Here is a 20,863-nt window from a genome sequence, read left to right as displayed (position 1 = left end):
AGGTGTGACTGTGTGTCGGGGGGTCGTCCTCTCTGTGGGGTCCCCAGCCTGATGCCCTCTCTGTCACCCCCTCCCCTAGGAGCAGTCCCTTCTGCAGCCGCCCACCCTGCAGCTCCTCAACGGTATGGGGCCGCTGGGCCGGCGAGCCTCCGATGGGGGCGCCAACATCCAGCTGCACGCCCAGCTGCTGAAAAAGCCGCGGGGCCAGTCGCCCCTGGTCACCAGCCCGGTGAGTCTGCCTTCCATCGCCAGGGCGTCCTGAGTGTCTCTCTCTCTGCCCATCTCTGCCTTTGTGTGTTTCTGTCTGTCTCTTTCTGCCTGTCAATCTCTCTGTGTCTCTCTCTGCCTGTCCCTTGTGTGTGTGTGTGTGTGTGTCTCTCTCTCTCTACCCGTCGATCTCTTGGTCTGCCTTGTGTGGCCCTTTGGGACTGAATACCTCTCCCTCCCTCCCCATCCCTCTGTGAGAATATCTGTAGGCAGAGGCAGTGAGCAATACGTAATCAGTATGTTAAGTGGACACTTCCTTCCCCTCTCTCCCTCCCTCCTTCTCTCTCTGTCTCTGTCTCTGTCACTATCTCTCTCTCAGCACCCTATTCCAGCCGTGGCCCCGGTGGATGAGGAGGGCTCGGATGGAGAGCCGGACCAGGAGGCCGTGCAGAGGTGAGGGCTCGTGTGTGGGGAGCAGTGGGGGTTGGGTGGGGGGCTGGGGGGAGGACGCTCAGGTCGTCGGGGGTCCCAGTGTGGCGATCAGGCTGCACTACCACTGAGCCACCGAGCGCCGCCAATTCCCCCCCCGTCCCTGTAGTCAGAGTCCAAACTGCGGGCTGGAGTCCAGAACTCACACTGCCTCTTTTGCTTAACCCCTCCATCTCCCACCTTCTCCTCTGTCGCTTCCGCACTCCCTATCTACCACCCAGGAATATCGCTCTATACTCGCACCCTTTTCTCGATCTTTCTCTTCTCAACGCCGTAGGGCTTTATAAGGCATGGCCATCCTAACCTGCACTGGCACAACTTTCCTAACGTTGCACCACTAAAGCCATTTCTGACGTGCGAGAAAACAAATGGCAGGGCTGATGTGGAGACAATAACGCTGCCTGTGGAATAAAACAGATAATTAATTCATAACCACAATGCTAACAACTCAAAATCACTCTGAGGTCAATTAAAAAGCCAGTTAAAGGTCAATTAAAAACATCGATACACTGTAATGAGACAGAAGGACACGGTGTTAACTCCAGCGGTGTCCTCTGGGCATTGTGCTCTCTGTGTGGCCCTCGGCCCCTGACACGCGGCCACGAACCGGGCCACCGAGTCGGGCCGTGCTCCCCTCACCTGGGAGGCCCGGGCAAGAGGGTGAGGGAAAGTTGTACATGTTTAGAAGTAAGTGTGTCCCTCTCTCTCTCTCTCTCTCTGTCTCTCAGATACTTGGCGAACAGTTCTAAGCGGCACACCATGCACGCCATGACCACCGTCCCCGCCGAGCCGCCCCCCGACCCCCAGAGAGCGCAGAGCTCCCGCCAGCGAGTGTGGGCCCAGCACCTGGCCCTGGAGCAGCACTGCCGGTGAGACAGTGTGGCCTGGCAGTAGGCTGGGGCTGCGGGTCAGGGGCCGCACCCGGTCAGAGCACAGAGGGGTACAGTGTGTGGATTTTCGGGAATAGGGTTAGGAAAATAAGCTCCCCGCCAAAAAAGTGACTTCTCCACCCCGACACAACCGACACACTGAGCGACACGCTGAGACCCGCGACTGACGCGTAGTGGACTGACAGACTGACGCCCCCTACCCCCCCCCCCGCCCCGCTGCTCTGTGTGACTGTGCCGCTGTGTGACTGTGCCGCTGTGTGCGCAGGTCCAGCTACAAGGACTGCAACACCCTGCACCTCCCCACCGAGAGGTTCTCGCCCGTGCGCCGCTTCTCCGACGGCGCCGCCACCATCCAGGCCTTCAAGGCCCACCTGGAGAACAGCAGCATCATCCGGCAGCTCAAGCAGGTACAGCCCACCCTCTCCCTCTCTCTGTCCGTCTCTCCCTCTCCCTCTTTCTCGCTCTCCATCTGTTGTTCTTTCTCCCTTTCCCTCGCTCTTGCTCACTCAGTCCTCTCACACCCTGTTTTTTAAACACCTGAGGGTCTCCTGTCTCAAGGATCACAATTTTCTCTCTCTCTCTCTCTCTATCTATCCCGTGGCTCAGGAGTGTGAGCAGTTACAGAAGATGTACGCCGGCCCGCAGGACGAGCGGCTCCTGGAGCACACCCAGCAACAACACATCCTCTACCAGCAAGAGCAGCAGATTCTACACCAGCAGCTTCAGGTGCGGCTGCCATTGCGCTGTGTGCGTGCGTGCGTGTGTGCGTGAGCGTCAGTGCGAGTGCGGTTGTGTGTGTGTAGTAATGGGTCTGTTTAGTTTATCACCGTGTGAATGGTGGGGTGGGTATTCAGACATGTACATTGATGTGCGATTGTGTGTTAGTGTGGATGGTGGTGACAGTGTGTTTTGTGTTAGTGTGGACAGTATGTGTTGTGTGTTGGTGTGTACGGTGGTGACAGTGTGTGTTGTGTGTGTGTGGACGGTGCTGACGGTGTGAGTTGTGTTGTGCTGTATGTTGGTGTGTACAGTGGTGACTGTGTGTGTGTTGTGGACGATGGTAACGGTGTGCGTTGTGTTTGTGTGGACGGTGCCGACGGTGTGTGTTGTGTTGTTGTGGACGGTGCTGACGTGTGTGTTGTGTTTGTGTGGACGGTGCTGATGTGTGTGTTGTGTTTGTGTGGACGGTGCTGATGTGTGTGTTGTGTTCTAGGAGTGTATCCGCTCCCCCCAGCCCTCGCCCCCCCTGCAGGCACTGTCTCTGGGGCAACATGGAGAGACTCAGCCCAGCCTGCTCACTCACCAGCTACAGAGGTACCTTGTGCCATACTGACCCTGTGCATTACAACACTGCATTACGACACTGTGCCATACTGACCCTGTGCATTACAACACTGCATTACGACACTGTGCCATACTGACCCTGTGCATTACAACACTGCATTACGACACTGTGCCATACTGACCCTGTGCATTACAACACTGCATTACGACACTGTGCCATACTGACCCTGTGCATTACAACACTGCATTACGACACTGTGCCATACTGACCCTGTGCATTACAACACTGCATTACGACACTGTGCCATACTGACCCTGTGCATTACAACACTGCATTACAACACTGTGCCATACTGACCCTGTGCATTACAACACTGTGCCATACTGACCCTGTGCATTACAACACTGTGCCATACTGACCCTGTGCATTACAACACTGCATTACAACACTGTGCCATACTGACCCTGTGCATTACAACACTGTGCCATACTGACCCTGTGCATTACAACACTGTGCCATACTGACCCTGTGCATTACAACACTGCATTACGACACTGTGCCATACTGACCCTGTGCATTACAACACTGCATTACGACACTGTGCCATACTGACCCTGTGCATTACAACACTGTGCCATACTGACCCTGTGCATTACAACACTGCATTACGACACTGTGCCATACTGACCCTGTGCATTACAACACTGCATTACGACACTGTGCCATACTGACCCTGTGCATTACGACACTGTGCCATACTGACCCTGTGCATTACAACACTGTGCCATACTGACCCTGTGCATTACAACACTGCATTACGACACTGTGCCATACTGACCCTGTGCATTACAACACTGCATTACAACACTGTTCCATACTGACCCTGTGCATTACAACACTGCATTACGACACTGTGCCATACTGACCCTGTGCATTACAACACTGCATTACGACACTGTGCCATACTGACCCTGTGCATTACGACACTGTGCCATACTGACCCTGTGCATTACAACACTGTGCCATACTGACCCTGTGCATTACAACACTGCATTACAACACTGTGCCATACTGACCCTGTGCATTACAACACTGCATTACAACACTGTTCCATACTGACCCTGTGCATTACAACACTGCATTACGACACTGTGCCATACTGACCCTGTGCATTACGACACTGTGCCATACTGACCCTGTGCATTACAACACTGCATTACAACACTGTGCCATACTGACCCTGTGCATTACAACACTGTGCCATACTGACCCTGTGCATTACAACACTGCATTACGACACTGTGCCATACTGACCCTGTGCATTACAACACTGCATTACGACACTGTGCCATACTGACCCTGTGCATTACAACACTGTGCCATACTGACCCTGTGCATTACAACACTGCATTACGACACTGTGCCATACTGACCCTGTGCATTACAACACTGCATTACGACACTGTGCCATACTGACCCTGTGCATTACAACACTGTGCCATACTGACCCTGTGCATTACAACACTGCATTACGACACTGTGCCATACTGACCCTGTGCTTTACAACACTGCATTACGACACTGTGCCATACTGACCCTGTGCATTACAACACTGCATTACGACACTGTGCCATACTGACCCTGTGCATTACAACACTGTGTCATACTGACCCTGTGCATTACAACACTGCATTACGACACTGTGCCATACTGACCCTGTGCATTACAACACTGCATTACGACACTGTGCCATACTGACCCTGTGCATTACAACACTGCATTACGACACTGTGCCATACTGACCCTGTGCATTACAACACTGTGCCATACTGACCCTGTGCATTACAACACTGCATTACGACACTGTGCCATACTGACCCTGTGCATTACAACACTGCATTACGACACTGTGCCATACTGACCCTGTGCATTACAACACTGTGCCATACTGACCCTGTGCATTACAACACTGCATTACGACACTGTGCCATACTGACCCTGTGCATTACAACACTGCATTACGACACTGTGCCATACTGACCCTGTGCATTACAACACTGCATTACGACACTGTGCCATACTGACCCTGTGCATTACAACACTGTGCCATACTGACCCTGTGCATTACAACACTGCATTACGACACTGTGCCATACTGACCCTGTGCATTACAACACTGCATTACGACACTGTGCCATACTGACCCTGTGCATTACAACACTGTGCCATACTGACCCTGTGCATTACAACACTGTGCCATACTGACACTGAGTGCACTGTGCAATTGTACTGATAACATTGTTAAGATGTAACTCTCTCCTCCTGCCTCTCTCCCTCTCTGGCAGGTTGCAAATCCAGCCCTCCAGCCCTCCCCCCACACACCCCAGCAATCACCTGTTCAGACAGCCCAACCAGAGCCCCCCTCCCGGCAGCACCGCCATGATGCAGGGTCATGGTGAGTGGCCCCCCCACTTCTCTCTCTCTCAAACCCATGTCTCGCCGTCGCCTTGTTGTTCTCTTATTCCTGTTTTGTTCCCCCTCTTTCTCTCTCTTACTCACTCTCGCTCATCCTTTCTCTCCATCATCATAAGAAGTGCAAAGTTGACAGGGCCTTTTGTTCCAGATACGCTGCCACTCTCTCCACACCGAGAGTGGTGGGTGCCTGGAACAAACGAATGTTGTGGAAGCCCTGGGATCTTCCAAGAAACGGATGAGTGACATTCTGAGATCGATGGCTGCCGGGCTTCTGTACGTAATCTTCCTTGTTCTCTCTCTCTCTCCTTCCCTCCCTCTCTCCAGGGGGTCCCTCCTCAGTGCAGTACCCACACAGTGCCGCCCTGTACCAGCCCCCCAGCAGCAGCCCTCCCCCCCCGGGCCTGCCCCGTGTGGGTCTGTCCCAGCAGCAGCAGCAGCAGCAACGGCAGCAACAGCCTCCCGGCCTCCCCCGTGGCGTGAACATGGCGCAGGCGCTGCCCCCGCAGCAGGTGACCATCCAGGTGCAGGAGGCGGAGCTGGGGGGGGCGGCGCAGCGCCAGGGCTTCCTGTCCACGCCGTGCGGCCACCGCGTGCTGGGCAAGCAGCTGAGCGCCGACAGCGCCGAGACACACAGGTACGGATATCGCGGCCGATCCTCCCTTGACAATTCACTGCCAGGATTCCACCAGAAAAGAATCCGAACAGCAGAGCAGTAATAACGCAGTCGGAGATCCTTTTACTCTTGAGAATATTTAGAATATTAGTCAACATGCCTGTCTTTGTGTAGGTTGTAAAATGACTTTCTTATGCCGATAACACGTCAATTGAGGAAGCAAACTGCACCATTTGCAATTAAGTGAACTAACAAATAATTTCAAGTGCAAAACAATATTCGGCAAATTGACGAATACAAGATGAGGGTCTAGTCTCCACACCTTACACCCTCCATTTGAAAGCTACACTTAGACTTACAAACAAGGGGAAATCATTTGTATAATTTGTGTTTGTTTCCCCTCAAAAGTATTTGATCATGTAAAATATAGAAATAATTTACTATAATTTACTACTTTAATTTATAAGGTTATTTTTTGTGAGGAACACAAGAATGTCCATGCTGTTTATGCGGACTTTGACATGATCTTACGTTGGCCATTTCTACATTTCCATTTTGGTGGATTTTAATACTTTTCTTTGCTTTCCAATTGCATAACTGCCCGATACTCAAACCGAACTGTGGTTCTGCAGCGATTCTGTCCTGCAGCTGCCAGTGGCGCAGTAACTGGACGCAGTGTTCTGATCCTGCAGGGGCCGCAGCTGGCTTAACAAAATAAACTACAGAGAACTGGTACAGTGCAGAATCCGCTCATCGGCTCCCCCTCTCCTCCCTCCCTCTCCCTCCCTCTCTCCCCCCAGCCGCAGTCTGAGCCGGTTCTCCTGCTCCACAGGCTATGAGGCCCAGTGGCACCCCCACCTGTTCGGGGAGGGCGGGGGGCAGGGCGGGCCAGCGGCGCCGGGGCCGATGGGGGGGTACGGGCCCTACGCGCAGGGTGCCTCTCTCAAGGTCCCGCGGCTGGAGGCCTACCAGGTGGGCGGGGGGGGCTCTGGGGCCGGAGGAGGGTACGGGGGCCCCTCGGCGCTGCAGCAGGCCCTGCTGTCCCCCACCCCCCCCGAGTACCGGCCCGCACAGCATGTCACGCCCACCCTGCAGGGGCTGCTGTCCCCCCGCCACTCACTCAGCGGCCACGCGGACCCCCGGCTGCCCCCCCAGGATCTGGCCGGGCTGCTGAAGAGGCAGAGCCCCCGCCCCGCGCCTGCCCCCGGCCCCCCGGCGCCGCCCTGCCCCCCCCAGGACTACAACGAGCTGCTGCTGCTGCACCACCTGAGCCAGGGCGACGCGCTGGAGCCCGGCCCCCCCCAGGCCCACTACCCCCACCTGCTCCAGATCCGGCCCCCTGACTGCCCCCGCCCGGTCCTGCCCCACTCTGAGAGTATGGAGGAGGATGAGCCGCCGGCCTACCCTGAGGGGCTGCTAGCCAAGGTGGGGGCCTGCGGGGACCCTGAGGGCCTCCTGGGGCCCCAGCTGAGCTCTAACCACACCTACAGCAACCCCTCGCCCCGACACGGGTACCTGCGCAACACCTGCGCAGCCAGAGGTGAGACACGGTGCACTGCACACACTGGACACTCTACTGCACACACTGGACACTGTTCTGCACGCACTGCACACACTGGACACTGCATTGCACACAACACACTGGACACTGTACTGCATTCGCTTGCTCTGTGTGACGCCTCTCTCTCTCTCTCTCCTTCTCTGTCCAGACTCCTCTGGAGGAGACCATGTGGACCGCAGGCCCCCGGGGCAGGCCATGGAGGTGCCCGACCACAACGGTGTGAGCTACCCCCAGCGAACCCCTCAGACTGAGGGGTACCGGCCACGGGGGCCCCTGCAGAGGCACCACACCATCCAGACCTGCGACGACGCCTACGTGAGTCTGTCCGTCCTGTTTGTGATCCCCCTTGTTCATGTGTGTCAAATACTAGCAGATGTCTCCTCTCCTCTACTATCCTCTCTCTCTCCTCTCCTCTACTATCCTCTCTCTCTCCTCCCCCTCCTGACTCTCTCTTTCTTTCTCTCCCCCTGACACTCAAATTTAAAACAAGCTACACTCACCTAAAGGATTATAAGGAACACCATACTAATACTGTGTTTGACCCCCTTTCGCCTTCAGAACTGCCTTAATTCTACGTGGCATTGATTCAACAAGGTGCTGAAAGCATTCTTTAGAAATGTTGGCCCGTATTGATAGGATAGCATCTTGCAGTTGATGGAGATTTGTGGGATGCACATCCAGGGCACGAAGCTCCCGTTCCACCACATCCCAAAGATGCTCTATTGGGTTGAGATCTGGTGACTGTGGGGGCCAGTTTAGTACAGTGAACTCATTGTCATGTTCAAGAAACCAATTTGAAATGATTCGACCTTTGTGACATGGTGCATTATCCTGCTGGAAGTAGCCATCAGAGGATGGGTACATGGTGGTCATAAAGGGATGGACATGGTCAGAAACAATGCTCAGGTAGGCCGTGGCATTTAAACGATGCCCAATTGGCACTAAGGGGCCTAAAGTGTGCCAAGAAAACATCCCCCACACCATTACACCACCACCACCAGCCTGCACAGTGGTAACAAGGCATGATGGATCCATGTTCTCATTCTGTTTACGCCAAATTCTGACTCTACCATCTGAATGTCTCCACAGAAATCGAGACTCATCAGACCAGGCAACATTTTTCCAGTCTTCAACTGTCCAATTTTGGTGAGCTTGTGCAAATTGTAGCCTCTTTTTCCTATTTGTAGTGGAGATGAGTGGTACCCGGTGGGGTCTTCTGCTGTTGTAGCCCATCCGCCTCAAGGTTGTACGTGTTGTGGCTTCACAAATGCTTTGCTGCATACCTCGGTTGTAACGAGTGGTTATTTCAGTCAAAGTTGCTCTTCAATCAGCTTGAATCAGTCGGCCCATTCTCCTCTGACCTCTAGCATCAACAAGGCATTTTCGCCCACAGGACTGCCGCATACTGGATGTTTTTCCCTTTTCACACCATTCTTTGTAAACCCTAGAAATGGTTGTGCGTGAAAATCCCAGTAACTGAGCAGATTGTGAAATACTCAGACCGGCCCGTCTGGCACCAACAACCATGCCACGCTCAAAATTGCTTAAATCACCTTTCTTTCCCATTCAGACATTCAGTTTGGAGTTCAGGAGATTGTCTTGACCAGGACCACACCCCTAAATGCATTGAAGCAACTGCCATGTGATTGGTTGGTTAGATAATTGCATTAATGAGAAATTGAACAGGTGTTACTAATAATCCTTTAGGTGAGTGTATATTGGCATGAGATGTTTACACACAAGTGTTGTCAAAGCAATTGGGAACATTGAGATTATATACATTAAAAACTTTACAAATATAAAATAAAATATTGCGTTAATTTACAATTTACATAGATTTTATGTTATTAATGTGCTGTGTTGGTGGTTGGGTTGCAGTTCTCTGGCTATGTGGCAGGCTGTGCTGTCCTCTGCTGCGATTACAGCGCAGTCCCTGTCCCTCCAGCCCCACTCTGAGCTCTGTGCTGGGCTGGGGAGTTGGGACTCTTCTGCCGAGTCTGGGGAAGAAGGCGTCTCTGACCTGTGCATCACCTGTGACCTGTGTGTATCTGGAGCAGGTCAGGGCGAAGTGTGCATCTGTCTCTACCTCCCCAGACCTACACTGTCTGCACAGGCTTCTGTCTCTGGGGGTCCAGGTCTGCCTGTGCCGTCCGGTCTCCACCTCCAGGCTGTGGTCGCTCAGTCTGTACCTGGTCAGAGTGCGTCTCTGCTGGGGGTCTGTGTCAGGTAGTCTGCCGGGTGTGTCCTCTGCCCAGGCCCTGTAGCACTGTAGCTTGTTCTGCTGTTTGGTTTGTAGAGCCCAGTGCTGCTGTAGCTGCAGTGCAGCGCCGCAGTGATGTGCTGGAGCTGGGGGGCTGTCTCCTGCCTCGACCGTTCAGCAGCTCTGTGCTGTCAGTGTGGCTCTGGGCCAGCTGGCCGAGGGTGTCTGTGTGGGGGGTGCGTTCCTGCTGCCTCAGGGTGCTGTGCTGGAGGGTGTCTGGGCTGCTGTGTTTCAGGTGCAGCCAGTATTTCAGGGCTTTCTTCTGCACTGCACAGCCTAGAGGCAGGTGCCCCAGTTTGGCTCGGCAGCCATTGTTGGGGCTGCTCCTGTGGAGCTTCAACACGTTCCTGCAGAGCTCGGCATGCAGGGCTTCTGAGGGGCTCGTCTCCCATTTGTCGAAGTTGGTGCTAATAACTGGACCCCAGACCTCACTGCCGTACAGCAGGATGGGCAGGATCACGCTGTCAAAGACCTCCGTCCACAGCGGCACCGAGGGGCTCAGGGAGCTGATCCTCTTCCTGATGGTGTGGTATGCCCTGCGTGCTTTGTCACAAGGGATGGACAGCGAGGGTGAAGTTGCCTAAGGAGTTCACTAGCAGGCCCAGGTAGGTGTAGCTGGCTTTGAGCTCTATTGAGGTGCTGTTGAGGGTGAAACTGTATTTTCTGCTTTGTATCCTGCCTTTCTTCTGGAAGATCATGATTTTGGTTTTGTCCACGTTGACCTCCAGGGCCCAGGCTCTGCAGTAGCACTGTAGTGTGTCCAGCTGCTGCTGCAGCCCTTGCTCTGTGGGCGACAGGAGCACCGGGTCGTCTGCGTACAGGAGGCACTTGATCTGGGTGTCGTCCAGCGTCAGGCCGGGGCCGGGGCCTTGCTGCAGGTCTGTGGCCAGCTGGGTGATGTATATGTTGAACAGGGTGGGGCTCAGGCTGCAGCCCCGCCTCACCCCTCGGCCCTGGGGGACGGCTTCAGTCCGCCAGGTGTCCACCTTCACACTGATCTTACCGCCTGTGTACATGGATTCGATCACATCGTACGCCCTCCCCCCGATGCCGCTCTGCAGGAGCTTCAGATACAGGCCAGGGTGCCAGATTGAGTCTAATGCCTTTTTGAAGTTTACAAAGCAGGCAAATATCTTCCCTTTCTGCGTGCGGTGGCTGTGCCAGACAGTCAAGGAGCGCAGGGTGTAGGTGTGCTCGGCAGTGCAGAGGCTGTGCCGGTCAGGGTGTAGGTGTGGTCGGCAGTGCGGTGCTCCTGTATGAAGGCCAGGAGGCGGCTGTTCAGGACGCTACAGAACAGCTTCCCCAGGCTGCTGCTCTGACTCTCTCTCCCTCCCTCCCCCAGGATCAGGTGGACCCCATGGCAGGGATGAGCCTGTTGGCTGGGAAGGCGCTCAGCTCCGCCCGCATGTCTGACGTCCTCAGCCAGTCGTCTCTCACAGGAAGCCAGCAGCTGCGCAACAGGGAGGAGTCAGGTAACGAACAGACAATTCCCTGCAGTAAATACCACTCTGCAGCACGCTGCTGCAGTAAATACCACACTGCAACACGCTGCGGCAATATATACACACACTGCAACACGCTGCGGCAATATATACACACACTGCAACACGCTGCGGCAATATATACACACACTGCAACACACTGCTGCAGTAAATACCACACTGCAACACGCTGCTGCAGTAAATACCACACTGCAAGACGCTGTAGCAATATATACACACACTGCAACATGCTGCTGCAGTAAATACCACACTGCAACACGCTGCTGCAGTATATACACACGCTGCAACACGCTGCTGCAGTATATACACACACTGCAACACGCTGCTGCAGTAAATACCACACTGCAACACGCTGCTGCAATATATACACACACTGCAACACGCTGCTGCAGTAAATACCACACTGCAACACGCTGCTGCAGTAAATACCACACTGCAACACGCTGCGGCAATATATACACACACTGCAACACGCTGCGGCAATATATACACACACTGCAACACACTGCTGCAGTAAATACCACACTGCAACACGCTGCTGCAGTAAATACCACACTGCAAGACGCTGTAGCAATATATACACACACTGCAACATGCTGCTGCAGTAAATACCACACTGCAACACGCTGCTGCAGTATATACACACGCTGCAACACGCTGCTGCAGTATATACACACACTGCAACACGCTGCTGCAGTAAATACCACACTGCAACACGCTGCTGCAATATATACACACACTGCAACACGCTGCTGCAGTAAATACCACACTGCAACACGCTGCTGCAGTAAATACCACACTGCAACACGCTGCGGCAGTATATACACACACTGCAACACGCTACTGCAGTAAATACCACACTGCAACACGCTGCTGCAGTAAATACCACACTGCAACACGCTGCTGCAGTATATACACACACTGCAACACGCTGCGGCAATATATACACACACTGCAACACACTGCGGCAATATATACACACACTGCAACACACTGCTGCAGTAAATATCACACTGCAACACGCTGCTGCAGTAAATACCACACTGCAAGACGCTGTAGCAATATATACACACACTGCAACATGCTGCTGCAGTAAATACCACACTGCAACACGCTGCTGCAGTATATACACACGCTGCAACACGCTGCTGCAGTATATACACACACTGCAACACGCTGCTGCAGTAAATACCACACTGCAACACGCTGCTGCAATATATACACACACTGCAACACGCTGCTGCAATATATACACACACTGCAACACGCTGCTGCAGTAAATACCACACTGCAACACGCTGCTGCAGTAAATACCACACTGCAACACGCTGCGGCAGTATATACACACACTGCAACACGCTACTGCAGTAAATACCACACTGCAACACGCTGCTGCAGTAAATACCACACTGCAACACGCTGCTGCAGTATATACACACACTGCAACACGCTGCGGCAGTATATACACACACTGCAACACGCTGCTGCAGTAAATACCACACTGCAACACGCTGCTGCAGTAAATACCACACTGCAACACGCTGCGGCAGTATATACACACACTGCAACACGCTGCTGCAGTAAATACCACACTGCAACACACTGCTGCAGTAAATACCACACTGCAACACGCTGCTGCAGTAAATACCACACTGCAACACGCTGCAACACGCTGCGGCAGTATATACACACACTGCAACACGCTGCTCCAGTATATACACACACTGCAACACGCTGCGGCAGTAAATACCACACTGCAACACGCTGTGGCAGTATATACACACACTGCAACACGCTGCTGCAGTAAATACCACACTGCAACACGCTGCTGCAGTAAATACCACACTGCAACACGCTGCGGCAATATATACACACACTGCAACACACTGCGGCAATATATACACACACTGCAACACACTGCTGCAGTAAATACCACACTGCAACACGCTGCTGCAGTAAATACCACACTGCAAGACGCTGTAGCAATATATACACACACTGCAACATGCTGCTGCAGTAAATACCACACTGCAACACGCTGCTGCAGTAAATACCACACTGCAACACGCTGCTGCAGTATATACACACGCTGCAACACGCTGCTGCAGTATATACACACACTACAACACGCTGCTGCAGTAAATACCACACTGCAACACGCTGCTGCAGTAAATACCACACTGCAACACGCTGCTGCAATATATACACACACTGCAACACGCTGCTGCAGTAAATACCACACTGCAACACGCTGCTGCAGTAAATACCACACTGCAACACGCTGCGGCAATATATACACACACTGCAACACACTGCGGCAATATATACACACACTGCAACACGCTGCTGCAGTAAATACACACACTGCAACACGCTGCGGCAGTATATACACACACTGCAACACGCTGCTGCAGTAAATACCACACTGCAAGACGCTGCGGCAGTATATACACACACTGCAACACGCTGCTGCAGTAAATACCACACTGCAACACGCTGCTGCAGTATATACACACACTGCAACACGCTGCGGCAGTATATACACACACTGCAACACGCTGCTGCAGTAAATACACTCACTGCAACACGCTGCGGCAGTATATACACACACTGCAACACGCTGCTGCAGTAAATACCACACTGCAACACGCTGCTGCAGTATATACACACACTGCAACACGCTGCTGCAGTAAATACCACACTGCAACACGCTGTTGCAGTAATCATCAGACATCCCTGGAGATGGAGTGCATTGATGTGATGATTGTGGGACATGTCCAGGGACCTGCGCCTCTGGGAGAACTGTCAAATCAGTGCCACGCCGTGAACATGAGTGTTAGTGTAACATCCTAGTTTTAAATATCCAATATGTCAGATTATACTAGTAGGCTTTAATAGTTTTGAATTGTGCATGTTGTTGTGTTAATGCGATGTTCGTTCTCTCTCTCTCTCTCCCTCCCTCTCTCCCTCCCCGCGTTTGGCAGGGTGTGAGGTGGAGGGTGCGGAGTTGTGCGACGGCTCCCAGCTGCCCAGCGCCCCCTGTTACCCCTCCTCCTGCACCAGCGACATGTTCCTCAGCTACAAGCCCCCTGACCTGCAGTACAGCATGGAGCAGGCCGGAGTCTAGCACAGGTCAGTGCAGTGCGTTTCTGTGCCCGGGCAGGAAGAGAGCGCCGGCCCGACCCACGTGCAGGGTGCGGTTGTGAAAAGGGCTTAGCATACAGGGCATCCAGAAAGTATTCACAGCGCTTCACTTTTTCCACATTTTGTTATGTTACAGTGTGTTTGAAATCTTTGGAAATGTATTAAAAAAAAAAGCACAATCGCTCAGTTTGGCCGGGCGGCCAGCTCTAGGAAGAATCCTGGTGGTTCCAAACTTCTTCCATTTACGGATGATGGAGGCCACTGTGCTCATTGGGACCTTCAATGCTGCAGAAATGTGTCTGTACCCTTCCCCAGATCTGTGCCTCGATACAATCCTGTCTCAGGGGTCTACAGACAATTACTTGGACTTCATGGCTTGGTTTGTGCTCTGACATGCACTGTTAACTGTGGGACCTGATATAGACAGGTGTGTGCCTTTCCAAATCATGTCCAATCAACTGAATTTACCACAGGTGGACTCCAATCAAGGATGATCAGTGGAAACAGGATGCACCTGAGCTCAATTTTGAGTGTCATGGCAAAGGCTGTGAATACTTATGTACATGTGCTTTTTTTGTTTTTTATTTTTAATACATTTGCAGAGATTTCAAACAAACTTCTTTCACGTTGTCATTATGGGGTATTGTTTGTACAATTTTGAGGGAAATAATTAATTTAATCCATTTTGGAATAAGGCTGTAACATAACAAAATGTGGGAAAAGTGAAGCGCTGTGAATACTTTCCGAATGCACTGTAATTATACTAATAACTTACCTCTATCGTTCTCTGTCTTTCTCGCCCTCCCTCTTACCCTTTCTTTCTTTTTCTCCCTCTTGCCCTTTCTTTCTCCCTATTTTCTCCCTCTGTCCCCCCTCTCTCCCCCTCTCACCTTCTCCATCTTCCTCTTTCCCTCTTTCCCCCTCTCCTTCTCTCCCTCCCTCTCTCTCAGGGCTTGCTCCAGTGTGTAAAGGTCCATTTCAGCCGCCTGTGTTGAGCAGCATCACGCCAAACCGCCATCGTCTGTCTCCCGGAGGGGGCGCTGTGTCCGTCCTGCAGGCGTGGGGTCCCAGAGAGAGGGTGGGGGGGCGGGGGGGGCGTCCCCCCAGCATTCCGCACGCCACCGGCCCCCGCCGCCCGGCTCACGCGTCTGATTGGATAAATCCAGATTCCGCTGCCCTGCCCCGCCTCCCCAGCCCTGCCAATAAGAGCCAGCTGTTGAACGATGCCCATTCCCAGCACAGACACGCACACGCACACACTCATACACACATGCCCACACAGACAAACACACAGACACACGCACAGCCCCGATGCACACAGACAGCGCCGCAGTGTGCCGCTCCTGTCTGTGTTTGTGGGCCGCTGTGTTCTCTCGCCCAACCCCCAGTCCCCCCCGTCTGACCCCCAGTGGACCATTCCAGAGTGCGGCCGAGCCCGGCGCCGGCGGAGGAGCGGCCCGTTCCACGCGGCCGGGGGGGTCACAGCGGGACAGTGACGCCGCGATCGATGGGACACCCAGCTCACATCCTCTCTCCCTCCCCCCCTCTCTCATTATCCTCCCTTTCTTTCATTTGTATTTTTTGTTTTTCGTCGTTTTGTTTTTAAGACATTTTTACAGCTCATGTTCATGTAGGAATTATGATCATTATTGTTGTTATTATTATTATTATTATTGTTATTACTGTTTTCCGTAAAAGTTTATTATTGTTATTATTATAATTATTATTATTATTATTATTATTATTAAAGGAAAAAAAACTGTTCTGTGTTGCAAAGAAAAATAAGTTTTGTTATGAAAACTGTAACTCTGCACCTTCCAACAATTCCTGTCTCCCTTCCTCTCCCTCCCTCCCTCCATCCCCCTCTCCCTGCCTCTCCGTTCCTCTTCCCCTCCTTCCTGCCACCTCTCCCTCCCTGCCGCCTTCTCATCTGCTCCCTCTCCCTCTCCATCTCTCCCTCATTCCTCCCGTCCCCTTCTCTGTCCCCCTCAGCACTTTTTCCACCTTCCGGCCCTTCTCCTTCCCTCGCCTTTCACTTCGCCTTCTCGTCTGCTCCCTCTCCCTCTCTCCTCCATTCCTCCCATCCCCCTCTCCCTCTCTCTCTGTGCCAGTGGCAGTGTGTTGGTTTTGCGCTCTCTCCCCCCCGCGGGCTGCGCCGGGCCGCCCCCTCGATGACTGACTGACACCCCGGCGCCGTCTCTCTCTCTCTCTCGCTCCCTCTCTCCGCCGGGCCCCCGTCTGCGCCAGCGCTGGGGTCTTCACTCCTCTGTTCGTACGTTTGGTTCGTCTCCTCGGCTTCTAAGGACACGGCCGCCGGGCCCCGGGGTCCGCGCTAAAGACTCGAGACCCCTCTGTCAGAATCGCCAGGATGGGTTCCTGCTAGGTTATTTTGTTTTCTTTTTCTTCAAAGGACTCTTGAAGAGGAAGCTGTAATTATTATTATTATTGATGTTATTGTTGGTGTTCATTATTTTGTGTGAGGGGGCCGGGGAGTGGAAGGGGGTCCGGGTGGGACAAGCGATGGGGGGGAGTCCAGGGGAATCGACGATGCTAACATATCATGTAAAAAGAGGGATCTCTTCCTCTTCCCCCTCTCTCTCTTCTCTCTATTTCTCTCTCTCTCTCCCTCCCTGGGACATATCTGCAGAGCATCGGTCGCCACACTGAAAATACTTCAGACTGAGAGTTATTTTTTCTATTTAAAGTAAAAAGGAAAAAAAAAATGTAGTTTTTGCTTTCGGATGCCAAAGGAAACGAGATTTATTTATTTATTGTTTTTATTAAGATGTATATTTTCGTTCACCTTGCCGCACTCTGCGGTCCCCCCGCCGCGTCACTGGAGCGCGGCCTCGACCCCGGCAGGAGGGGGATGGTTCTGTGTCCGACACAAGCCCAAGCACAAAACGGAGCGCGCACAAACACGGCAGTGCTGCGGTCTGGATCCGCGGGGAGGCGGAGGAGTCCCGGCTGTAGCGGTGGCAGCGGTGTCGGGAGCCGGTGTGCTCTGGGGGGTGGCGGAGACGCCGTGTGTTTCTGCTCCCACACACCTCCACGGGGGGTCGATTCAGGGTGGCGGTCAGTGCTTTATGAATATGTCTCTCTCTCTCCCTCTCCCTCTCTCCCTCTCTCTGCTTGGACTCGCTGGGTCTCGGTCTCCCAGCCCGTGTTGAATGTATAGGGTTTGTTTTTCTGTTTGGCATCAGTCGTCCCTTGCTTCCACTCTTCTCTCGTCCATCCCCCTCTCTCTCTCTCTCCCTCTCTGTGTCTGACAGGCACAAGGGTGGCTCCCCCTTGCTCTGCCGCTCTTCTTTTTTTCCTTTTGCTCTTTATTTTTTTTTATGATGTTTTTTTTTTTGTTGGATTACAAAACAAATGCAACAATGACAACAACAAAAAAAGAATACCAACCAAACTAAGATGAATAAATGAATATATATAAATAAAAGACTAAATGAAAAGCCGTTGGAGAAGTGTGGGGAAGATTGTTGGAGGGGCGGGCTTGTGTGTGTGGGTGCGCGTCTGCGTGTGTCTGGGTTTGTGCGTCTTTGCCGTACTGTGTCATAGTATAGAGCTTTTTTTTTGTTTGCCTTTTATGAGGAAGTCGCCTCAAATTCCAAAAGTGTGTTTAGTCCCCACAGCGCCGCTCCAGTCTGGGCCCTACAGTCCCCACAGCGCCGCTCCAGTCTGGGCCCTATAGTCCCCACAGCGCCGCTCCAGTCTGGGCCCTATAGTCCCCACAGCGCCCCTCCAGTCTGGGCCCTATAGTCCCCACAGCGCCGCTCCAGTCTGGGCCCTACAGTCCCCACAGCGCCCCTCCAGTCTGGGCCCTATAGTCCCCACAGCGCCGCTCCAGTCTGGGCCCTATAGTCCCCACAGCGCCGCTCCAGTCTGGGCCCTATAGTCCCCACAGCGCCCCTCCAGTCTGGGCCCTATAGTCCCCACAGCGCCGCTCCAGTCTGGGCCCTATAGTCCCCACAGCGCCGCTCCAGTCTGGGCCCTATAGTCCACACAGCGCCACTCCAGTCTGGGCCCTATAGTCCCCACAGCGCTGCTCCAGTCTGGGCCCTATAGTCCCCACAGCGCCGTTCCAGTCTGGGCCCTATAGTCCACACAGCGCCGCTCCAGTCTGGGCCCTATAGTCCCCACAGCGCCGCTCCAGTCTGGGCCCTATAGACTCTAATTGTGTCAAAGGGACACAGCTAATTACCCGATCCAGACTACAGGCCCAAAACTGGCAGCCCCATATGGACTGTAAGGCCCGAACGCGGACCTGTGCTGGTTGCAGTGTGTGAAGTCAGAGCAGGACTCTTGGGACCCATCGAGAACATCCAGATCCAGGCAGACTGTGTAATATGGTCGCCACAGCCACGGTCACAGTCTGCTTCCGATCAGCCTGTACTGCGGCCAGTGCCCGTGTCGCCGGGGGCTCTCTGTGTGGAGGTGGGTTTGCAGGGCAGAGAGAGGCAGAGGGTGATCTTTTGTTACTACACAACCTCCCTCTGACACACATCTCTGCACTCTACTACAGCGCCCTGCTTACACCGTCAGTCAGTCATGTTGCTCAGATCATGGGCTCTCACCGACTCACAGCAGAGTCGGGCAGTTTTAGACACAGGGCGAGTAACATCCTGGTACCTCACTCGCCGACTCCCTGTAGAACCTGTGGTGAGCAGAACGCCGTGTGGAGGCCCTGACCAAAGAGTCTTGTTAAGTCATGCCGTATAAATGTGTGGCGAGGCTGTGGGGCATCAACTCCGTGTCATCACCCATGCGGGTCAAGAGCTGCAATAAAGTATTTTTTCCCCCCCATGCATGCTGTTGGCCACCAGAGGGCGCTGTCTGTGCAGCGAGTAAACCGGGAGAGGCATAATGGCACCACGGCTGGGCAGCGGTGTGACGCCATCAGTTAGCCCACTGACCCCTGTAATAAACCCGGATTGGCAGGTAGACGAGATGGGTAGTGAAAGGAGTAGTTGGTGGGAAGGGCTATTTCATAGCATTTATTGCGGTTCATGTCCGAAAATGGGTCTTGAAAAGAGGATATTAATTTGAGCTCCAGTTGGGACTTACTCTTCGTCTGAGCCTGGGGGCTTAATTGAGCAGGTGAATCGGGAGCCGCTAGGGGGCACTAGCAGCAGCGCAAGCTAGTCCTGCACTTTCTGTTTGTTTGCATGTGCCCTGTACCTCGCTGGCTGGGCTGTTTGTTTTGCTTAATTATTTTCTTGTGTTTAGTTTTACAGTGGTTATAATTTCAATAACACCAGTGTATTTGCATGTGCTCAAGTTTGTTTACATGTGTGTGAGTCCATATAGCCACACAGGGCCTGACCCGCATGTCGACAGAAAAATATGACTTCTCAGAGAAAATCCATCACAGAAGCGTTCTGGGTTACTGTGTCTTGTGAGGAAGAGGGAGGCCGTGTTTTCAGTTAGTGTGTCTTGTGTGGAAGCGGGGGAAGTGAGGCTTGTGCCACTGTTGGGGAGGCTGAAGGGCCAGTGGCTGGTTGGCAGCGTTTCCCCTGTGTCCCTCGGCCGGTGCTGGAGTGCGGTGCTGCCAGGGGATGTCCCTGGGGCTTCCCCCCCTGTGATGCGGGAACAGGAAGGGGAGGCCAGGGTCGCCAGGTGGGCTGTCTCTGGCAGTCTTGGTGATTCTGTTGGGTGCTGTGGGAACCTGGCTCGAGGTGGAGAGGGTTCCTCTGGTGGCGATGCTGGTGACGTACAGAAGCGCAGCTACCTTGGAAGGATTGTTCAGCGTAGGAACAGCAAGAGTGTTTGTGGAGATGTCACTGTAGTTGGTGATCTGGTGTGGGAATGGTGGGTCGATGTGTCGGTGAGCCGGGCCAGGCTGGGTCGGCAAACTGGCGCCCAATAACCAGGAGACTCCCACGTATTCCCACCACTGCACTTCTAGTTCTCTCTGTATTTTTCCAGTATGTTTTTAGATTACAATATATTTTGGGCTGAAAATACATTCAAACGCAACAGATAACACCTCCCTCCCCTCCACAAAAGATGACTTACTATAAAGCAATGTCTGACAACACACACACGCGCGCGCACGCACGCACACACACACACACACACACAATCACACACACAATCACACACGCACACTCACACACATGCACGCAATCACACACGCACACTCACACGCAATCACACACACACATGCGCACACACATACTCACACACACACACACACACTCACACATGCACACACACTCCTTTCTCCTTCAACTGCACCCCTGCAAACATCCATAGCAAAACAAAACCATCTGTGATGTAAACAAGACATGGGTGACTTGTCCAACCTTTGCACTGTTTAGGAAACACTGGTCTAATTTATGGCATTGCCATAAAAAACCAACATTATAGCTACAACTCCAGTGGCAGACACAGCTGTGTCAATGTTCAGGCGTCCCAAGCTCAATGTGAAC

The 20,863-nt window shown here is 53.1% G+C and overlaps 1 protein-coding gene across 2 annotated transcripts in view; it reads left to right on the top strand.

Moving 5' to 3' along the window:
- sik3 (SIK family kinase 3) overlaps positions 1-17,887 on the top strand; it is a 31,631-nt gene extending 13,744 nt beyond the window's left edge. Inside the window, exons 13-25 of one of the 2 annotated variants that reach the window (XM_066711067.1) lie at positions 80-229; positions 587-660; positions 1,425-1,565; positions 1,852-1,993; positions 2,193-2,312; positions 2,800-2,900; positions 5,217-5,326; positions 5,671-5,980; positions 6,760-7,499; positions 7,669-7,835; positions 11,123-11,252; positions 14,267-14,414; positions 15,377-17,887. In XM_066711067.1, coding sequence (XP_066567164.1) covers positions 80-229; positions 587-660; positions 1,425-1,565; positions 1,852-1,993; positions 2,193-2,312; positions 2,800-2,900; positions 5,217-5,326; positions 5,671-5,980; positions 6,760-7,499; positions 7,669-7,835; positions 11,123-11,252; positions 14,267-14,409 — 2,328 coding nt within the window. In that variant the 3' untranslated portion in view covers positions 14,410-14,414; positions 15,377-17,887. The remainder of the gene's footprint in view (positions 1-79; positions 230-586; positions 661-1,424; positions 1,566-1,851; positions 1,994-2,192; positions 2,313-2,799; positions 2,901-5,216; positions 5,327-5,670; positions 5,981-6,759; positions 7,500-7,668; positions 7,836-11,122; positions 11,253-14,266; positions 14,415-15,376) is intronic. The other variant, XM_066711076.1, reaches the window with a different exon arrangement.
- The last annotated feature ends 2,976 nt before the right edge of the window (positions 17,888-20,863 follow it).

The sequence above is a fragment of the Amia ocellicauda genome, chromosome 1 (genome assembly GCF_036373705.1).
Source record: "Amia ocellicauda isolate fAmiCal2 chromosome 1, fAmiCal2.hap1, whole genome shotgun sequence".
Taxonomy (NCBI): Eukaryota; Metazoa; Chordata; class Actinopteri; order Amiiformes; family Amiidae; genus Amia; species Amia ocellicauda.
Note: the sequence above shows the minus strand (reverse complement) of the source record. Positions and strands in the feature narration are given on the sequence as shown.